Genomic DNA, 20275 nt, shown 5'->3' with positions numbered 1-20275 from the left:
ACCAAAGTCAGGTACCCAGGTAAACTCAGGGACGCCCTAAAAATTCCGAAATTCAAAATCTCAGTCTTCACCGTGATTCGAATCCAGGACCCTAAGTTCGGAAGCCAAGCGATTAAACCACTCAGCCACCGCTCCCTCAGAACAGATATAATCTTATCAATAAAAGCAGCTGTCGAAATGTTTTAAAAGTTATATCCAATGGCATGTGGACTCCTGATAGATAGATAGATAGATGGATAGATGGATGGATGGATGGATGGATGGATGGATTTATATTTTAAATTATCTCCCACAGAATAATTTACAAGTTTGAAATACACACTATTTAATCTCCCTCTATATAAAATAAAGGCCTATCAAGTATCTCTCTTTTTACTGTCCTCTGGAAGAGGTCCTTCCCTAAAGTTTGTTGATTGGTATTGAAGCATCAAAAACAACAAATAAGGAATGTGGGTCTTAGGGTGAACTGCCTGTTCCTAATCATGGAAACATTACTAGCGACGACAAAGGGACATAAAACTATAACAAGGATTAACAGGTTAAAGACCCTAATTATGATGAAAATGGCTTCTCAATATTTGTTGTAAATGTGACAGACAGACAGACAGACGGACGGACAGACTATACAAAAATGTCTTCTTAAAAGGGGGGGGGGTCGCTAGGAAATATACAGCATACATAGACACTTACCTAGTCTATTACAGCAAAAGATATCATATTTACTCATCTGAAAGAGTTCTCGGCCTCCATTCCTATAGTGAGATTAGTTAATCATTAATTACAGATTTTAAAAGGAATTTCTATGATAAGAATTTTTTTTTCTCTTTTTACCATTCCTCCTATCGGCTTGCAAACCGGGTGAAACCTGAACACGGGACAACTATCTAGAAAACGACTTTATTATATCTGTAGGACAATACACTAGCTCGTTAGCCACGCTAAGAAAAATCTAGTTTAAAAGTTATAATTTTTTTCAAAGTATAACAAGGGGGGTGGGTGGGGGTGGGAATGGGGGAAAGGGGCGTGTTAAAAAATTCTGCTTTTCAAAAAAATCTACCATTCATTGTTTATGGTGTGTGAAATAATGGCTCTATAAGATGTAATATAAAGGTATTGTCTATCAATAAAAAAAAATAAAAACACTTTTTATATGATTTATAAAGCTTATATCAACTCACTCCGTCTGTCTATCCGATAAAAAGGTACACACGTTATTCTCCCCAAACCCATTGTACTATCAAGATGAAACTGCAGACAATTATTCATTGATATAGACAGGACTCGAATAAAACAGAACACAGCAATTAGGCGATTAATTACTGGTAATTCATTATTTCGTTTAATTGCATTAAAGGGAAACTAATACTACAGTATTCACAAATATGACTAAACATTTTTGGGTTTAGTCCCCTTAAATATATATTAACACTGTTTCTCCGGTCAAGTTGATACTTGAAACAATTATTTAGTGTACCTAGCAAATCATAAATTATTATTATAGCTTTTATATAGCGCTACTTTCATGCTTATAGCATGTTCAGAGCGCTTTTGGTCCAATCTCATGTGTGGACCAGTGGGGGGGGGGTATCTAGGAGTTGGTTTTCCGTGCTGCCTTTAGGCGCTCAGTAAACACAACTCTGCCCGAGTCGGGTGTCGAACCTCGAGCCCCCTTCTAGGTAGCCAAGCCAAGCCAAGTTCGACCACGCTTCCCCCTAAAACCAAAATACCCAATTAACTATTGGTAAATATTTTTTTTTTGATTTGATATCAAATTAGGAAAATGGCTTGTACATTATTGGTAGATTTAGTTTCAAAGGACGGAGTTTTTCACATTACTCGTGCACATTTTTCTCCTTTAAATGATTTATATATATTGTTCTCTGTACGTCACGTTTTATAATTTCTTTTAGCCTGTTTTCCATTTACCCCATTCCAGGAGCTAGACGAATGGAAAGTTAGACTTAGAATACATAGCAAAATTTTATCAATTAAGTCTTTGAACAGAAGATCTAAGTATATCAAATAGAGTGCCTCCAATACAAATAGTTTGTAATATCTAGAGAAGTTACAATTACTCATCACTTAGTACTTTGAGCCCAAGGAAAGATAAAGGGGCCGTAAGTATTAGATATTTTGGTCGGTGAAACACTGCCAGCTACATAGACAGACAGACAGACAGACAGACAGACAGATAGATAGATAGATAGATAGATAGATAGATAGATAGATAGATAGATAGATAGATAGATAGATAGATAGAAAGATAGATAAGATAGATAGATAGATAGATAGATAGATAGATAGATAGATAGATAGATAGATAGATAGATAGATAGATAGATAGATAGATAGATAGCACAGACAGACAAACATACAGACAGAAACATACATATGAATAGACAAACATTTAGATAAATAGGCAAACATACAAATAGATAGATAGATAGATAGATAGATAGATAGATAGATAGATAGATAGATAGATAGATAGATAGATGATAGATAGATAGAGAGAGAGAGAGAGAGAGAGAGAGAGATAGAGAAATAGAGAGATAGAAATATAGATAGATACATAAAGAGGGAGAGAGAGATAGCACAGACAGACGGACAAACATACAAACCGATAGATAGCTAGATAGCTAGATAGATAGATAGATAGATAGATAGATAGATAGATAGATAGATAGATAGATAGATAGATAGATATTTATACAGAGAGAGAGAGAGAGATACCACAGACAGACGGACAAACATACAAATCGATAGATAGATAGATAGATATTTATACATAGAGCGACAGACAGACAAATAGCAGGTAGAGACAGATAAATATCCAGATCGATAGATACAAAAAAAAAATGGCTTAACTCTTCCAGGTAAACCGAAAAGCTATAGTTTTGGAGACCAGTTTCTTTGAGCTGACCAAAGTACTTCGTAACATTTTCCCCATATAGCGTTACCCTTAATTCGGTGGCTTTCTCAGTTACAACATAGACGAATGGATTCATTCTGAATAGGCAAAATAATTTTCTCAATAATGCAAACATGATTAAAATTCACATTTTAAAATAAACTTACATCTAATTCAATAGTAACAAACAATCTACTGACTTTTTTGTTTTTTAATTTAGCACAGGCTGACACATTGTTTCAAAACACTCTTCAGTATCCGAATTAGTTCTTCCAATACCTTATAGTCAGAGGCGGCTATAAGGGGGCACCATGGGAGAGAGTCACTTGCATGACTGGATGGCTGCCTGAGCCTGCCTGGTCACGTGATATGTATTCTGTTGTCTTAATGCACCGGATTCGAACATTTACCGGCCGCCACCCACCACCATCCTTCGGGAGATTTTAGCTATGTGTGCAAAACTTAAACCGGACTCATAAGATCATGCTAGGAGTTTTCATTGTTATTTACATAGATGTACGTGAATCCATTTTGAATAGAGTATAAGTGTTATTATATGTTTCAAAAGAAATCCATCACATCGTATTTAATTACGTGACGGAATAATTCGTTGCAAATATATATATTTTTTTAAATGTTATATCAACTCACTCTGTCTGTTTGTACAGACGTTATTTCTCCCACACCCATTCTAGGATTAAGTTGAAGCTTTGCGCAATTATTGAATGGCACTAATCAATAAAAACAAATTAACCAACTAGTCAATTAATTATTGGTAATGATTCTTTTTTTTTTTTAGATACCAAAAATGGAAATTAATCCTTCAGTATTTACAGGTACGGCTAAATATATTAGGAGTTCGCCCCCTTAGATAATTAAACATGTTATTTCTCCCACACCCATTTCCGGATCAAGTTGAAACTTAAAACAAAGAATTTATTGCATCTAGCACCAGGAATAGCCTATTCTAGGGTACGAAACCTTTTGAAAGAATAAAGGGTCAGAATGTCATAAAGTTTAATTGTCTTATCTTAACTTGTATAATACAGACGTTACTTCAAAAAAGAAGATGATTACGTCCTACGCGTTATGCATTCAGTCATGCATATTAACCAATGACTTAAACTCTGCCAAGTCACCGGTTTTCCTTGCTAGCTCAGTCAACACATTCCATGCTCTAATAGCACTAGGGAAGAAGGAGTGTTTGTACCGATTTGTCCTAGCATATGGGACGAGGAATGTGCCTTTATCTTTGTGTCTTTCAGAGTAATTTATTAAATTTTGTTTTTGTATTTGAAGATTATGGTTCAGTGTTTAATGTATAGTTGCTACTTCACTTTTAAGTCTTCTGTCCTGAAGGCTTTCTAAATTTAGTGATTTTACTAAAGGTGTGAATATTCGTTTGTTATGAATCTCACTGCTCTATTTTGTGTCTGTTTCAGTTTCTTAATTATGTACACACACACTAATATATATATATATATATATATATATATTCCCCTCCAAAAAAATGGGGGGGGGGGGGGTATCCCTCCTCAACCCTTACCCAAAAAAAAATCCTGGCTTCGCCCATGAAATTTAGTCCAGTAGATAAGTAATACCCAAAGTAAGACCCGCAGGCCGTGGGTCAAATACCTTTAGTTGGTAATAATTTATGTTGTTTGATCTGAAATAGTTTAGTAGATTTGTGCCTCGCTCTTACAGCTGTAAGGCCAACAAAGGCGAACAAGAGTTCCCTTTCCGCCGGCCTGGAATGGGCGTCGAGTTCCTCCTTCCCGCCACCCTGTCTGACGGGGGTGAGACTCGGGGGTTAAACTTAGAGTTTGGTTTTCACTTCCGGTGGACACGAACAGTCCGGTCTCGCGGACTAATGGAAATAACATCTACATTTTATGAAGATACTAGATATTTTACCCGCGACCTGCGCGTCTTTATATGCGTATCAATGTCGATATAGTCACTGAGAGTGTTTTGTAAACAATTAAACGAAATAATTTTTAGTACGCGATTCATGAATGAAAATAGGTCTATCTCAACACGGCTTCATCTTAGACCTAGGAATGGAAAGATGTGTAACATTACGGTATTGTCTAATGAAAGAATGTTCGTCAGGAAATCTGTAGTCACAGATATAAGGAACTAATTTATGTAAAAAATGCTTTTAAAACACAAATCTGAAGGTTAATTTTATTATATAATGAAACCCATGGACCTTCTTTTGTATTTTCATGTGTCAAAGTAAAAAACTATCTGCGCAAAGTGTATTTCTTAAAATTATATCTAGATCTAAATCCTTTCGATCTTTTCACATGTCAACATTGTAAACAAAGCATAGATCCTTAAGTACTATGGCTTTAATAGAGTCGGACAACTTTTTGTTTTGTGAGGATCTTAAGTTTGTTTTAGGGCTACAATACATACACTACGGTCAAAGTTAAGTTAGTACCCAAGGATCATTCCTGACAAGTTTTTATCAAGATTGGTCAAACGGTTTTGATTTCTATTAGTCACATACATACATACATACGCCTTACATTCTACTTTATAGTATAGATGGTTTTAAGTGGGGAGTTCTTTCCCATAGATAAGCTATTTTTTATAATAATTTTTTTTTGATTGACCTTACTATCACGGTACCACCCTTATTCAGGATCGAGGACTTTGGTGATGCCCCTTAAAGCCGCCTCTGTTATAATATAGAGACAGTAACGATGATGTCATGGACCAGCATTAGTAAAACCAGTCTTTGACTTAAAATGGGTTGACAGCTTTTATTTTTAACAGTGTCACAGAGACGAACAATTTAAAAAAATAATAGTCAAATGATCTGGACGAAAAGAAAATAGTAATAATAATAATCTTAATAATAATCTTAATGATAATCTTTATTATCCATGAGGAACTTTGTCTTTAAATCTGTGCATTAAAGATACATTGTAACAATAGTAACAAAAATTACAATCGCACTAGCTTCACTCAAGCGTAACGTTAAATGTTTACATCAGATATAGTAAATAAAAATAGTAAAGGTCCCCTTTCAATCTATGAGGCAGATGATGTGAAGGTCATCTGTTTCTGTGGATAGCGCAACGACCAACCACTTTTACTTTTACCCAACTAATGTCAAGTACCCTTTAGAGCTGGGTAAACTCAGATGCGCCCTAAAGACACCGAATGTAAAAATGCCAGTTTTAAACAGGATATGAGCCCCCATCAGATACTTTAATTTTATTTATGAAAATAGTAGTGGAAAGACTTTTGGGTCTATTTTTTTTTTTTTTTTTTTTTTTGTAATCGATATCCTAGAAATTATTTGATGTGATAAAATCTCAAAAAAATAATATCTATTATAATAAACAAATAATTATATTTTACTGTCCTAATTAATCGATATTTAAATCATGGGTTTAGTAGTAACTCTTTCTCTCCTAACTGACGATACCAGCGTTGGTTCCACCAGAATGTGGTAAATAATTACGTAGAGAAAGAGTTAATACAATTGTATAGTCAAAGGCACATACTCAACGGTGTTGAAGCTGTATCGTTTCTCCCAAATATGGACAGGAATGGCTGTCATTGACTCGAAGCTCACATCCACAAAATAGACATAGACCATGAGGCTAAATTGACCACGAGAGCTCTTCAATAGGTAAGTATTTATTCGTGGTTGATTTTTCGTTTCACTGGAACCAATAGAGACGTTCACGTGACCACTTATTAATCTCATAAGATAAGATAAGATATTTTTTTTATTGCTCCAATCAAATAAATATTCAGTTTGAATACGAGTTGACCAGCTCAGCCTAATTACTGTAACAATAACAGTTTAGATGTAAATTCACACAACATTCAAACATGATTTCATTTTAACTGGATGAATAAAATATTATCTAATCTTATTTTATCTTATCTATCTTTAAAATATCATAGGGAATGTTTCTGTAAAGTCTGTGTGATAAAAGTCTGTGTCCTAAATGACTGTGTCATAAAAGACTGTCCTAAAAGAATGTATCCTAAAAGACTGTGTCCTAAAAGACTGTGTCCTAAAAGACTATCCTAAAACACTGTGTCCTAAAAGACTATCCTAAAAGACAGTATCCTAAAACACTGTATCCTAAAACACTGTATCCTAAAAGACAGTATCCTAAAACACTGTGTCCTAAGAGGCAGTATCCTAAAACACTGTGTCCTAAAAGACTATTCTAAAACACTGTGTCCTAAAAGACAGTATCCTAAAACACTGTGTCCTAAAAGACAGTATCCTAAAACACTGTATCCTAAAACACTGTATCCTAAAAGACAGTATCCTAAAACACTGTGTCCTAAAAGACAGTATCCTAAAACACTGTGTCCTAAAAGACTATCCTAAAAGACAGTATCCTAAAACACTGTGTCCTAAAAGACTATCCTAAAAGACAGTATCCTAAAACACTGTGTTTTAAAAGACTATCCTAAAAGACAGTATCCTAAAACACTGTGTCCTAAAAGACTGTATTGTAAAAGACTGTAACCTAAAAGACTGTATCCTAAAAGACAGTATTCTGGGGACGGTACGTGACGTTTTGGCGCCGCCGTTTTGGCGACGCCGTTTTGGCCCCGCCGTTTTGGCGACGGGACGTTTTGGCGCGAGATATCATTTGACGATAATTTAATAAGCACGTAGCTTTTTTTTAATGAGCCCTTGAATTCCAGCGACTTAGGCAAATAACCATGGTGTCTATGTATAATTAACTTAAAGTATTTTGAGAAACATGGTACATGTATTATATTTTTACTTATATTAGCAAGTGTTTGGTATGATAGCTGGAGATACCATACAGTCATTAAATAAACCAATGTTAATGTAAACAAATAATTGCATCAATTTTTAGTCTATCTTCGTTTCATTTTGTTTTTAATTTTAAAGTAATATCTTAAAAAACCTTTTTTGAAAATAAAAGTGTGCCTCTTAATAAACACACATACACAAGCCAAAATGTTTATTATAGAAAATGATGTGAAAAACAAACACACATTTACATTTAATACGTGAAAAATATGTCTTAACACAAACACTCATGCAAAACATAGATATGAATAATTCTTTTAAAAGAAATAATACAATAAACGTACATAATGTATTTCGCGCCAAAACGTCCCGTCGCCAAAACGGCTCGCGCCAAAACGACCTTCGCGCCAAAACGGCGGCGCCAAAACGTCCTGCTTCGTTCTGGGGAGACTGTGTCTTAAAAGAGTGTCACATCATAGAATATGTTTCAAAAGTCTGTTTCCTTATAGACTGTGTCATTGAAAGAAGGTGTCCTAAAAGTCTGTGTCCTTAAAGATTGTGTCATTCAAAAAAGGTGTCATAAAAGTCAGTGTCCTAAAAGTCTGTGTCCTAAAAGTCTGTGTCCTAAAAGACCGAGTCCGTTACTAATTAATATGAATAAATTCGACGTGTTGTACGTATCGGTGCAGACAGCAGGTGAGTGCCTTTTGGTGGACACTCCAAGGCACCTAAGATGGGATCCATTAACGGTTCGGAGCGGCTGACCATCGCAGGAGAGCCATACGACCACTGAGAAGGAATTCTCTTAAGCTGACCAACTTCAACCCGAAAGCTTTACATCCTCAAGGTCTTCGTGAAGACTCATCCGTGCATAAGACACCCACTAAGACGTAGGCTACACCATTAATGACAACGCACTAAGAGTCTGCATGCAGAGAGAGTCCCAAGAGACTATGTGTTAAATATCCTTGTCCTTTAAAGACTTGTGTTTTCTTCAAGAAAATACGTTCCTTCGCGTTTATAAATAACTAGAGCAGTCTATTCTTTAACTCTTTCTCTCCTAATTGACGATACCATCGTTGATTCGAGCTCATTAAATTAAATTAATGTTTGAGTTTATAAACTTTACTTTGTGCTATATAAAAAGAGCATGTATTCCCCTTTAACTCTTTACCAAATAAAACCTTTTTCTGATAACAAACGAGAAAGTTATTCAAGCTTAATCATAACAGGGTAGAAAAATAGTAATGAGAAAATGAAGAATCCCATCGGAACGTGGAAAATAATTACGGAGAGAAAGAGTTAATGAAATAAATGTTTAAAAAAAAAACTACACTTAACTTACGCTAGGTCAGGTGTGATACTAAACAACACAGGGCGTACCCTAGCAACGTAAAGAACAGTAGACAGGTTTTGTACACTATGATGACTTGTAAGGTAAACCTAAATAAGAACACAGTATGAACATAAGTTTCATGCATGTCTTTCAGTCCCTTCCATCTCTCTATATCCCTATCCCTCTATATGGTCGTGCGGTTTGCGCGCTGGAATGTCGTTCGGATTTATCGACGGTCGAGGGTTCAAACCCTGGCCGCTCCCATCCCCCGTCGTCCTGCGGGAGGTTTGGACTAGGAAGTAGACTATCTTCAACTCTGAAGGAACATCCGAAACATGTAAAACATTTTACAAACATATCGCTTTCTATATTTCTTCTTAGGTCTTTAACCATCTAGGAATAGTTTCTGACATTTATTTTACATAATAAGATAAGACTCTTTCTGTCTCTTATACTTTCTCTTACTTTCAATTTCTGTTTCTCTCTCTTTTTCACTTATTCTAATGTTTTCTCTCTTTGTCACTTCTTCTCATTCTTCTCTCTCTCTTTTTCGCTTATTCTATTTCTTTCTATTTCTTCTAATTCTTAGTTGTTTTTATTCTTTCTTTCTTCGCCTCTCTCACTCTTTCTCTCTGTCTCTCTCTCAGTGTCTCTCTTTCATTCTTTTAATCTCTCTTTCACTCTAACTTCTTGCTGCGTCTCTATTTCTCTCTCTCTTCTGGCTTACAAGACACTGGATGACTTTCTAAAATATCTGGAATGTAGACGAATCTAAAGTGATATATGCCTAGTGCAGATTTTTATGCTTAGCCAAAAGTTTTTGTCATTATGTGACATCTAGTAGGAATAAATACTAGGTAAAAAAACACAAACAATCCAAAATAACAACTTATCTCTTCCAATGAGAAAGAACTTCACATTATTCTCTAGAAAGTCCTGCTAAGTCCAGCTAAATCTGTATTCTCTAGGATTTACCTTTAAGTTGTTTTGCTGTAGTGTATACAGAGACAGGTCATACCTGACTGTCAAGTCGTAATACATTGGCAAATATAACAGGAACTGTGATCCAAATGTATCACCCACACCTGTAAACATCAAAATCTTAAAGTAACTTACTGTCGAAAACGCAAGCTTAAAACTGTTTGGTTCTATCACTAGGTCATTTAGTATAGGCTGGGTGTTTCCTCAGGCTTTTTATTTATATAAAATCTCTGCGATTTTAAGGAAGTTTTTGGTCTTGGCAATTTGCTCCAATACTGACGTTAAACAACATCTGGGTCTAAAACTGTAACTGGAATATCCATGGGACAAGGTGGGGGTTGGCCAATGGTCCATTCTCTGCCATCCACTATTTTGCAGTAGAAAAGAAAAGTGGACTGTGTCCTGGGTATGCTCGGTGGAATCGTCACATCCTGGATCCAGGCCCTTTCACGCTATTACATAAACCAGTTCCAGAAAAAAACTTCATGATGGGTTTTTATATCCAATAGTAGAGCGTAGTGAGACATAGACCTCCGTCTGGAGTAGTGCAGTCTAGACCTCCGTCAAAAAGCACCTGGGGGGGGGGGGAAAGTCCACTATTATTCGCTTAGTGAAATGCAAGTGGAAAGGCAGTGGAGTTATTTATTACTCATGGCCATTTCCAAGCCCAGATACCCACACGGGGGAGTATCGCTACAAAAGTGAAGGTTTAGAGTCAGAGTTTTCCTTCTCCTAGATGGGTTGCGTTATTCAGGCTGACGTGCCCCATCAACACGAAGCTAAACTGGTTTAGAGGAGCGAGTGTTCCGCCTTTCATTCCTTCTCCTGTCAGTTTGTAAGAAAAGGTTCCGCCGGATTTTTGGGAAAATCACACGTGAAGGCCAGGAGCTGGATTTGACTATCAGAGGCATTTAGAGACGCAAGCCTTGGGAGCATTTCTTGGACAGACAGCGCGAGCCTATCTCCACTTTCACCCCCGGCATTGACAGTCCTTTGGAAAAGGCATCACAGAGATTAAACATAATAAAACACTTAGCAGGAACATCCTGGGGAGCTGAAAAAAAAACTTTAAGACAGTTATACACTGGATACGTCAGGTCTGTAATGGATAACTGTCTCTCCATACAAGTAGCTGCTAACAAAACCTATCAATCATTATGAGGCACAATCCAAATCCAAGCCTTGCGTCTAATGAGTGGAGGTATGAGAACTACTCCCACAGCAGCCTGTGAAATAGACTCCAATATTGAACCTCTTAAGGCGCAACAGAGAAGCATTAGAAGCTATTGAGAGATACAGAAGGTTGGAGGACGATCATCCTAATAAACTACTAACACAGAAAAAAAAAAAAAAGTAAAGAACTCTGATCCAACTTTCAGACGAACTAGCCTTAAAACACCACCTACCTAATAACGGAGAAAAAATTACCAGATTTTCAAACATAACGCCCAGACTTAACTACAAACAACCAACCATTAAAACACATTTGCTAAATAATACCCTAACAAAAAAATCAAATCCACTGGAACTCAAAGTAGGCACGCTCGAGACAATAAAAGCTATCCAAAGACAGCTATCCATATATATACCGACAAATCGGCCTTCAAAGCCACCATCAATACTTGTTTGTTTGTAAAATGTTTTACATGTTTGGGATGTTCCTTCAGAGTTGAAGATAATTACTTCCTAGTCCAAACCTCCCGCAGGACGACGGGGATGAGGGCGGGCAAGGTTTGAACCCTTGACCATCGATAAATCTGAACGACAGTCCAGCGCGCAAACCGCACGACCAGGCAGCCAGTCTTGGTGCCTTCCTGGTCTTCCCCTAAAATAAACACTTTGAATTAAGTGCACCCTGTCGCGATTACTCCTCAAACGTCCATGCCGAAATTGAGGCCATAGCATTACAGACAGTGAAAAACAAATTATATAAAGGAGTGCAATCACCATCAGATATTGTTGTCTTTACAGACTCCCAATCCACTCTGCAAGCACTTAACAGCAGCACATCAAACAGCCTAAGAGAGTTGACAACACTAATTTTGATAACACATCAGATGATATCAAAATTAAATATCAATATCACACTACAGTGGATCCCTGGACACATTGGCATCATGGGAAATGAAAAAGCAGATAAGCTATCAAAGGCAGGATCATCTATGGATCAACCAGATAGACCTGTTAACTACCTCACCCTTAGATCAATGTTAGTCAACAATCACAAAAAGGAGTGGCTCAACCAACGGGCACCAGGAAACACAGGCAGAGCCATGTACAAAGAAATGACTATGTCTAACAAACTGAATAGTATTAAATTCCTCCCTCGCAAAGAACACTCTACAATTTTCCAGCTAAGAACAGGACACACACCTCTGTTATATTACCATCTAAACAAAATAAATTCCACACAACTCCCCTTTTGTAGACACTGCGCCCACTGTATACCACACCTCTGTTATTTTACCATCTGAACAAAATAAACTCCACACAACTCCCCCTTTGTAGACACTGCGCCCACTGTTATGAAACCGTAAACCATATCCTCTTTGAATGCCCCTTCCTAATCCATCTTAGGCAGACCCTACTTCCACTACAGCAAAACATAACCAACACCCTGTACGGCAGTGCTGAACAACGGAAGAAAACAGCATACTTTGTTTCCTAATATATTTGTGAATTAATGAATTCTGTATGCATTGTGTTATATTATTATGTCATAATGAATTGAATGTTTGTTTTGTAAATGTTTCACACGTTAACGACAAGCATAACCTTTACAGGAGTGTAGGTTTCGAAATCAAGTCAACTGAGACCATTGGACAACAACAGTTAAACACTCCAGAACGCACATACCACGTGACCAGGCGACCGTCGTATTAAAAACTTAGTTCCATGTTTACCATTCGTTAAAATGAAGAAATTGTCAGTCGTGGTTGTAACCTTTTAGAATGCTCTAGAAAATCTATTTCTTAAATTCAATTCATCCGCTAAACTTGACAATTAATAAGTAGGTTTAGGTTCCTAATCCTTTCCCTATGACAAATAGTGTGCCTAATTATTCCTGACCGATAAAACACAAATGGCCTATTATCAGTCTATAAGTTGACTATAACTGTATCGAGCTAGATAAAAATCGTCGAACCAACTTTTAAAACAACTTTGGCTTAAATTCTAAGCTGACTTAATAGGAGTTTTCATACTAAATTATATTTGCAGGAATTCGCCCTTTATTTACAAATTATTATTTTTAGGTGAAGATATCCATAGAAGTTATTACTTGGGTTTATACGTTCATAATATATACATCGGACACGCGACATTCCAGCACAACCTCATCTTTGTTTCCGCGTGAACACCCTGCTCTCCCTTAGGTGGTTGCTCGCTACGGACGAAAAGACAGGCAGCGAGTGTAAAAGTGCGTTAGGGTCTTATCGTTACGGTCTTATGTCCAGTTACATCCCCGTGAGGCCCGGGGCACCAGTGAAGTAGACCTGGGATTCTCTGAAAAGCGGATAACGCTGGGGTTGGTCAAGATCTCAAGCGTCTCGGCTGATTCCCGGGCCTCCAAAATGGGCAAAGACTGAAGTGACTGTCGCGACCCAAGCGGGCTGGTTACGGGTGATTAGGTTTGGGCCCACGAGGTAGGCTCTAATTAGCCGTTTCCCGCCTAGATAGTAGAGGAATTCGCCGCAATAAATGGGCCTTTTTATTCTTGAAATGTCAAGCACCATGTGCCAGCAGACTACTAATAACAGGCACGCCGGTCACAAAAAGATAAAACCTTAGCCTTTTATAAATCTGCTTCCAGGTAGGAGAATGTAAATGTGGATAATTAAAGCTTATTAACTCCTTCTCTCCTAATCGACGATACCATCGTTGATTTTACCTCATTACATAAAATAATATATTTAATTTTTTAAAACTTGACTTTGTGTTAAATAAAAAGAGCATGCATTCCTCCCTAAATTCTATACCAAATACAACATTTTCTGATAACAAACAACAAAGCTATGGAGGCCAACCATAACAAGGTAGTGAAATAGTTATGAGCAATACAGAATCCCTTTCGAAACGTGGAAATATAATTACGAAAAGAAAGAGTTACACATACCTTTGACTTGTGACACTTTGACAAGAACTACATAGAGAAGTGAGAGCCATTGTAGATCTATTTGTTTCATTCCGCTATTGATCTACTGCCTCTGTTTGTAAATCTGTAGAATGTCTTATAAATACAGAAAATAACCAGAATGTTCCATTTCTAAAAAAAAAAAAAGGCTACTTCGTAACTATTAAAAACATGAGTTGAGATCTAGATCAAAGACTATCCTATTTGAAAGTTTCTACACTCTTTGAATCTAAATCTAGATCTATATCCGCTTCTGTAGAAAACTTATATATTTATCGGGATCTTTGTATAGTGTCTGTAAATTTTTGTGTCAGTCAAAACAATCGATAAACATATAAAAAAGAACACATATAAATAAGCGACCTATTTAGGCTTAGTTGAACAATGACGTCATGTAGTTTTGTGTCTAGACACAAACAAATGGAGCTTATTACTTGAGTATGTTTAGATCAGACCATAAGCATAAATAAATAAATTGTAGCTTATGTAGCGCTTTCTTTCATGCTTATAGTATGATTAGAGCGCTTTGGTTCAATCTCATTAGTGGACAGTTGGGGAGAGGGGGGTATCTGGGAGAGGGTTTTTCCGTGCTGCCTTTGTAAGCTCAGTAAACACAACTCTGCTCGAGCTGGATGTCGAACCTCGAGCCCCCTTCACAGGTACCCAAGCCAAGTTCAAGCGTACCTCTCGACCACGCACGCAAGCAAGAATCGAATTTTCTTATGACAATATAGACGCTATGTATAGTTTTAAAAGCGTTGAACTTAATTATCTTCTTTTCTTTCAAATTAGCCTCTGTAAAAGATAAGATAAGGCAAAATAAGATATGAAGTCTGTTTTGAACAATCGATGGATAAGAGGATGATAACAAAATTCAGGCTTCTCTTTGTAATTAAAAAAAAAAAAAAAAGACCAAAAAGTGTGAATGCGGGTATTTGTGTTTGTGGGGTGGGAGTTCCAGTCGACAACAATATATAGAATATTTAATCACGAGAAGCCAAAAAAAATTCAGAGATTATATGTAGGATTTTATTTTGTGGGCGGGCGGTAGTTAAGGCGGGAGAGCATATGATTGAAATTGATAAGCCTGTTGTTAACTGTCGTTGACTAGTAGCCCCAGACTGCTGGAAGACAACTAAACCGCTAAAGCCATATTATATTTTAACTGGTACAACTTAAAATAAGTTCAACTTCAAATTCAATGAAATAAAATGTAGACGTTTGCTTCTTTTTATCAAACGCCTCTGTTTGTAAGTCTGTAGTATGTTTTATCAATACAGAAAATAACCAGAATGTTTCATTACTTTAAATGAATTACGCATACCAAGAGTCATGGGCGTAGCCAGGATTTTTTTTTCGTAGGGCGGGGGGTTTGGGGGGGGGGAATTTTTTTGCCAGTAAGGGGGTCTGGGGGAGCGCTGTAAGCTCTCCTAGTGCGGGTGGGAGCCCCGCCGCCAAGCACAATTTCCGGTAATGAAAGCCAACAAAATGCATATTCTGAGGTATTTAGAGTGCATTATCCTGCTTTTAAAAGTTTTATTTCAGAAACCTAATGTGCTATTTTTACTGACTTAGATCCTCAGGCGTCATTCGGCGAATTGGGCGGCAATCTGCTTTCACAAAAATCTGTCACTGGCAATGTCTGAAGCCTCTTCCCACCTGCTGTGAGGACCTCCATGAAAAAAAGTGTGGCTCCAAGTTGTACTAGGATGTCCCTGTTTGCGCTTTCCTCGTAATGACAACTCTTATTATGCGTAATTCATTTTGTCGGAGAACATGTCCCTCAAACCTCATGCGAGGTTCTGTCACCACATTACTACAGGTCGACTCCCAGTTCGGCATAGGATTTCCTTGACTGAGACCCGATCTCTATGACTGACTTCTAAAATCCGTCTTAGCCATCTTTGTTGAGCCACATTTAGTCTTTTTCAATTTTGGCAGATGACTATTCACTGCACTTTATTAATGGAGCCCAGCCACAAATAGAAATGTGTAACCTCTCTTGGCTACGCTCTTGGAATTAGGTGACTGTAGTTTGCTTTACATTTTATATCGAAAAGGGAAGTTTTATCGTCAAAATCATCTGTTGGGGTGTTTTAAACTAAAAAATCTCTGGATTTTTTTTTTATTTACAAATTCAAAACCCCATTTAGGTACGCTCATAGAATTTGGTGAGAGTAGTTTGATTTAGAACAGGGTTTCTCAACCTGTGCAGTGCAGTAAAAGCAGTGCAGTGATTGACGATTTGCCAGGGGTCGCCAAAGACCATCGAAAAAATGGATTGTTTTGTCTATTCTTCTATTGCTGTGTGTGTGTGCGGGGGTGGGGGTCGCGGCAGAGTGGGGGGATTGTAAAAAAGGGGTCGCCGAGCATAAAAGGTTGAGAACCGCTGCTTTAGAATAATACTGAAGAGACAGAAGTTTTAAACTCAAAACCATCTGGAGGGGTTTTAAACTTAAAAAAAAAAAGCCATCTGGATGAGAGGGATATAAACTCAAAAACCGTCTTGGCTTAGCTACGCTCAAAGAATTTTAGTGTGTAATTTACTTTTTTTTTTAGTATTGAAGAGTTATTTTTTAGCATCAAACCCCGCTGAAGGGGGGTTTAAACTCAAAACCCTCTTTGGCTAGGCTCATAGAATTTTGAGTGTGTAATTTGCTTTTTTATATTGAAGACGGGGTTTTATCGTAAATTTCGGAGAGGGTTTCAAATCAAAATCTTCCTTAGCTATGCTCTTGGAATTTGGGGATTGTCGTTTGCATTATTTTTCTTTTGGTCTTGTTTTATAGAAGAGGTGGATTTAACTGCATAATCCCCTGGTAGGGGGGGTTAAACTCAGAACCCTCTTGGCTGCGCTGGGCAAGTGATGGTTTAGTATTAAAACCTAAAATAAACAAATTTAAAGCAAAAAATCAGTCACTAATTCCGACCCCCCCCCGCAGGGGGGGGGATCTCATTTCGGGGGAGGTGGGTTGAACCCCAAACCCCCATCCCTGACTACGCCCATGCGTTAGACTATAATACTATAATGTCGTGCCAGACGAGACATATTGATGCGTCTCCGTCACACACACAAAAGTTTTAATTTCAATTTGAATTATTTAGTTTTTTGGTTGTGTCTTGTAGAGTTATTATCAACACGATCAATAGTAATTATGGATTTATGAAAACAAAGCAAACAGAACAAAATTTAGTGTATCTTATCTTATCTTATATAATACAGACGTTACTATCTTGACCACCTTCGCATCCCTCTTTTCAGAGTGTCAAAAAGCCCAGGCTGGGAAACACTGAAGGAAAAACAATCTTTAAATAAATATCAATGATTGTATAAATTATTCAAATTCAAATATCTCATTATTTGCATAAATAGTGAAATCACTAATAATTGCAATATAAGCCCCAGCCCCTGGACGGCGCCCATCTGCCCCCTCCTTTCTCTGGATCAGCCAGCGTGACATCCTGAGGTAGGTTCTTAACTTCAGCCGAAGTTCATCCTTCACAAATTCTCTGAAATGTCTTAGCGATAAAAGGAAAATTGTATATAGAACTTATTACTGAACTAAACATTTTGACACATAGATGTCTTTTAATGATACTGCGCTTAGTGACCTTAGTAGAGTGTGGTTGACCTTGCTTTGTGACTTCACTAGAGTGTGCTTGACCTTGTTTTGTGACTTCATTAGAGTGTGGTTGACCCTGCTTAAATTACAGTTTCATACTTTGATGTCCCTCGGGCGTAACAATTGAATGGAGGTGATCGAAATGTATTTTCAAGCGTCGGTGGAGTAAAGGTTAGCATGGTTGCCTTCCAAGCAGTCGATCCGGGTTCGATTCCCGGCTGACGCATAGAGAAGCTTCTTTTTTAAATTTTAACGCACAAACACGTGATTTTTTTTCAAAATGTTTACTACTGCCGGAATCATCTATAAAAAAAAAAAAGTAAGATCACCTAGGAGTCATAATTTGTTTACAGTCATTGATAGCCATACTGAACATTAGACTTACTTTCTTCGAGTCCACATTGCTGTTTGTTTTTCTTTATGGCCGATGAAGCGTCCTTGACATTGTTCAGTATATCTTGAAAATCTCCGTCTGATCAACATGAAGGCTTACTAACACAAGTTCGATTTCGTAAGCCTTCACTAAGGTAAGGTGGCACGGTGGCTGAGCGGTAAAGCGCTTGGCTTTTTAACTGGGGTCCCGGTTCAAATCCCAGTGAAGATTGGTATTTTTACTTTCAGATCTTTAGGGCGACAATCAGTCCATTCCAGGAAAGTATGACATTGGTCCAGTGAGTTAAACCTTGTCTTCCAGGAAGAAAAAGGAATTAGCAACAAATCATCTTATACACTACAGAACAAAACGATAATAGATAATTTCGTGACATGGTATCCTAGTGTCACTATGGTCCTGCGTTTTACAGACTAAAACGCTGTTAAACCATCACTTTGAGTTGTTTATTACTCTATCTGTTATTGTATTATCACACATATACTTTAATTCCACGCTGCCCTTATAATGATGCCCCATCGGCCCATTTGGGTGCCCCATTAAATTAAGCCATTGTCACCGTGAATACCAAGTTGGAAATTAATGGTAGAAAAATATGTCACCAATTTTTTTATTTTAAACATCGGCAGCTCAAATCCATCCCAATGCTCATAAATCTAGACTAGGGCAAACAGATTAGACATGTCTCGAAGATCAAGCTCAGAATCAATCATGCATTAAAATTATATCCAATCAGTAATGGAAAAATAGGTAGATGTAGTCGACTGCTGTAGGTCAATTTCCTTGTTAATTAAAAGTAGTACCTACAGATTTGCAAGCGTCGGTGGTGTAAAGGTTAGCATGGTTGCCTTCCAAGCAATCGATCCGGGTTCGATTCCCGGCTGACGCACATTTTTTTTATTCTAAGCGTTAGATCAATTTCAGGTGAAGGTGAGGTTGTTGTTGTTGTTGTGTATGTGTAGAGGGACTGAGTATTCCGAAAAAAAAGAACTCGGAGGTGGGTGGGATTATTATACTCTAAGGCTGTTCCATTAAATAAGTGTGTAGTGCGGTGGTGGTAGCGGCTGTTCCGTGATAGATTTTTATTCTTAAAGACTGCAACTTAGGGGCTAGAGGGTTGGGAAGGAGAACAGAGACCAGAAAAAAAATCCCCCACCAGGCCCCGACTTGAGGGGGCCCCAAATGAGTGTCCGAAATTTGTCTTTACATTAAATATTACGCCATTATCTCAAGCCATAATGTTGAAGGTTAAATTTCAAGGGGCCATAAAGAGATCAAGTCACGGGTTCCCTTAATTTCTAGCAGTGCCACTGATAGCACACAAGACACACATGCTAACGGGTCCAAGTCCGGACCATGTAACACTGTCAAGCAGTCGAAGTTTGTCGAGAAAGTGTATTATAGTTCAGAATCATTTACACTGTTCATTGTAATTTATCCCCTACAGTTCATGGGAAGTTTATAGCTGCAAATGTAGGAGCCTAAGCGAGTAGTGAGAATAATAATTTTATTTATACATAGAACTTTAATGGAAGAATTGGCTTTTTGTTTTATTTGTTTTTTTTTTTTTAAGATACCTCCGTTTTGCTTGTTTATTGTCTCAGTTGTCGAGCTGTTTACATCCTTGGAATCCTTGGGCTTTTGCCTCTGTTATGGGATTTCTTTGCCTCTTTTTCGGGCTTACTTTCTATTGCATTCTATTACCAACGTAATGCATTTACTAAAGGTACAAATCAAACCATTGAAACAGAAAATTGGTTAAATGAAAATGAGTTTTAAAATGCTTAAAAATTCTATATTAACAATCTACATTCCTTTGCCTCCTCTTGGTAACTGTTTTCTTATTTTTCTTGAGTACAGATATATAATTAGCCGAGTTTATAGGTCACAGTTATTTAACATTTACTGGACAATTTTAACAGATGGAAGCCCCATTAGCGAATAAATCAAAATTTCAAGCATGAGAAGAGTTAGGAACGACAACCTTGACAAGTTTATGACAACTATAGGCTTATCTGCCCCCTAGCAGAAACAAATAAATAAAAATGTATGGCTAGGTGAAGGTGTAAATAGGCTTTAACAAAAGACACGGCTACGTCCTAAATTGGACATTATTATCACTTCAAGGTTTTC

The 20275-nt window shown here is 37.4% G+C and overlaps 2 protein-coding genes and 1 non-coding gene across 5 annotated transcripts in view; 2 read left to right on the top strand and 1 right to left on the bottom strand.

The window, feature by feature from the left end:
* The window catches only part of LOC106070418 (uncharacterized), a 52977-nt gene extending 38578 nt beyond the window's left edge, over window positions 1-14399 (bottom strand). For 2 of the 3 annotated variants that reach the window (XM_056008099.1, XM_056008100.1), the window contains exons 1-6: window positions 14111-14398; window positions 9991-10100; window positions 9025-9122; window positions 6433-6594; window positions 2869-3009; window positions 691-752 (exon numbers count right to left, since the gene is read on the bottom strand). In XM_056008099.1, coding sequence (XP_055864074.1) covers window positions 691-752; window positions 2869-3009; window positions 6433-6594; window positions 9025-9122; window positions 9991-10100; window positions 14111-14180 — 643 coding nt within the window. In that variant the 5' untranslated portion in view covers window positions 14181-14398. Of the gene's footprint in view, window positions 1-690; window positions 753-2868; window positions 3010-6432; window positions 6595-9024; window positions 9123-9990; window positions 10101-14110 lie in introns of all 3 variants that reach the window. The other variant, XM_056008101.1, reaches the window with a different exon arrangement.
* The window catches only part of LOC106070416 (GTPase IMAP family member 7-like), a 374699-nt gene that overhangs the window by 79491 nt on the left and 274933 nt on the right, over window positions 1-20275 (top strand). The gene's annotated exons all lie outside the window — the stretch shown is intronic.
* On the top strand, window positions 18960-19031 carry Trnag-ucc (transfer RNA glycine (anticodon UCC)). The gene has a single exon. It is a non-coding gene; the product is annotated as a tRNA-Gly (tRNA).

Source organism: Biomphalaria glabrata, chromosome 13 (genome assembly GCF_947242115.1).
Source record: "Biomphalaria glabrata chromosome 13, xgBioGlab47.1, whole genome shotgun sequence".
NCBI classification, from domain to species: Eukaryota; Metazoa; Mollusca; class Gastropoda; family Planorbidae; genus Biomphalaria; species Biomphalaria glabrata.
The sequence above is the reverse complement of the archived record's forward strand: the minus strand, read 5'-3'. Positions and strand labels throughout refer to the sequence as shown.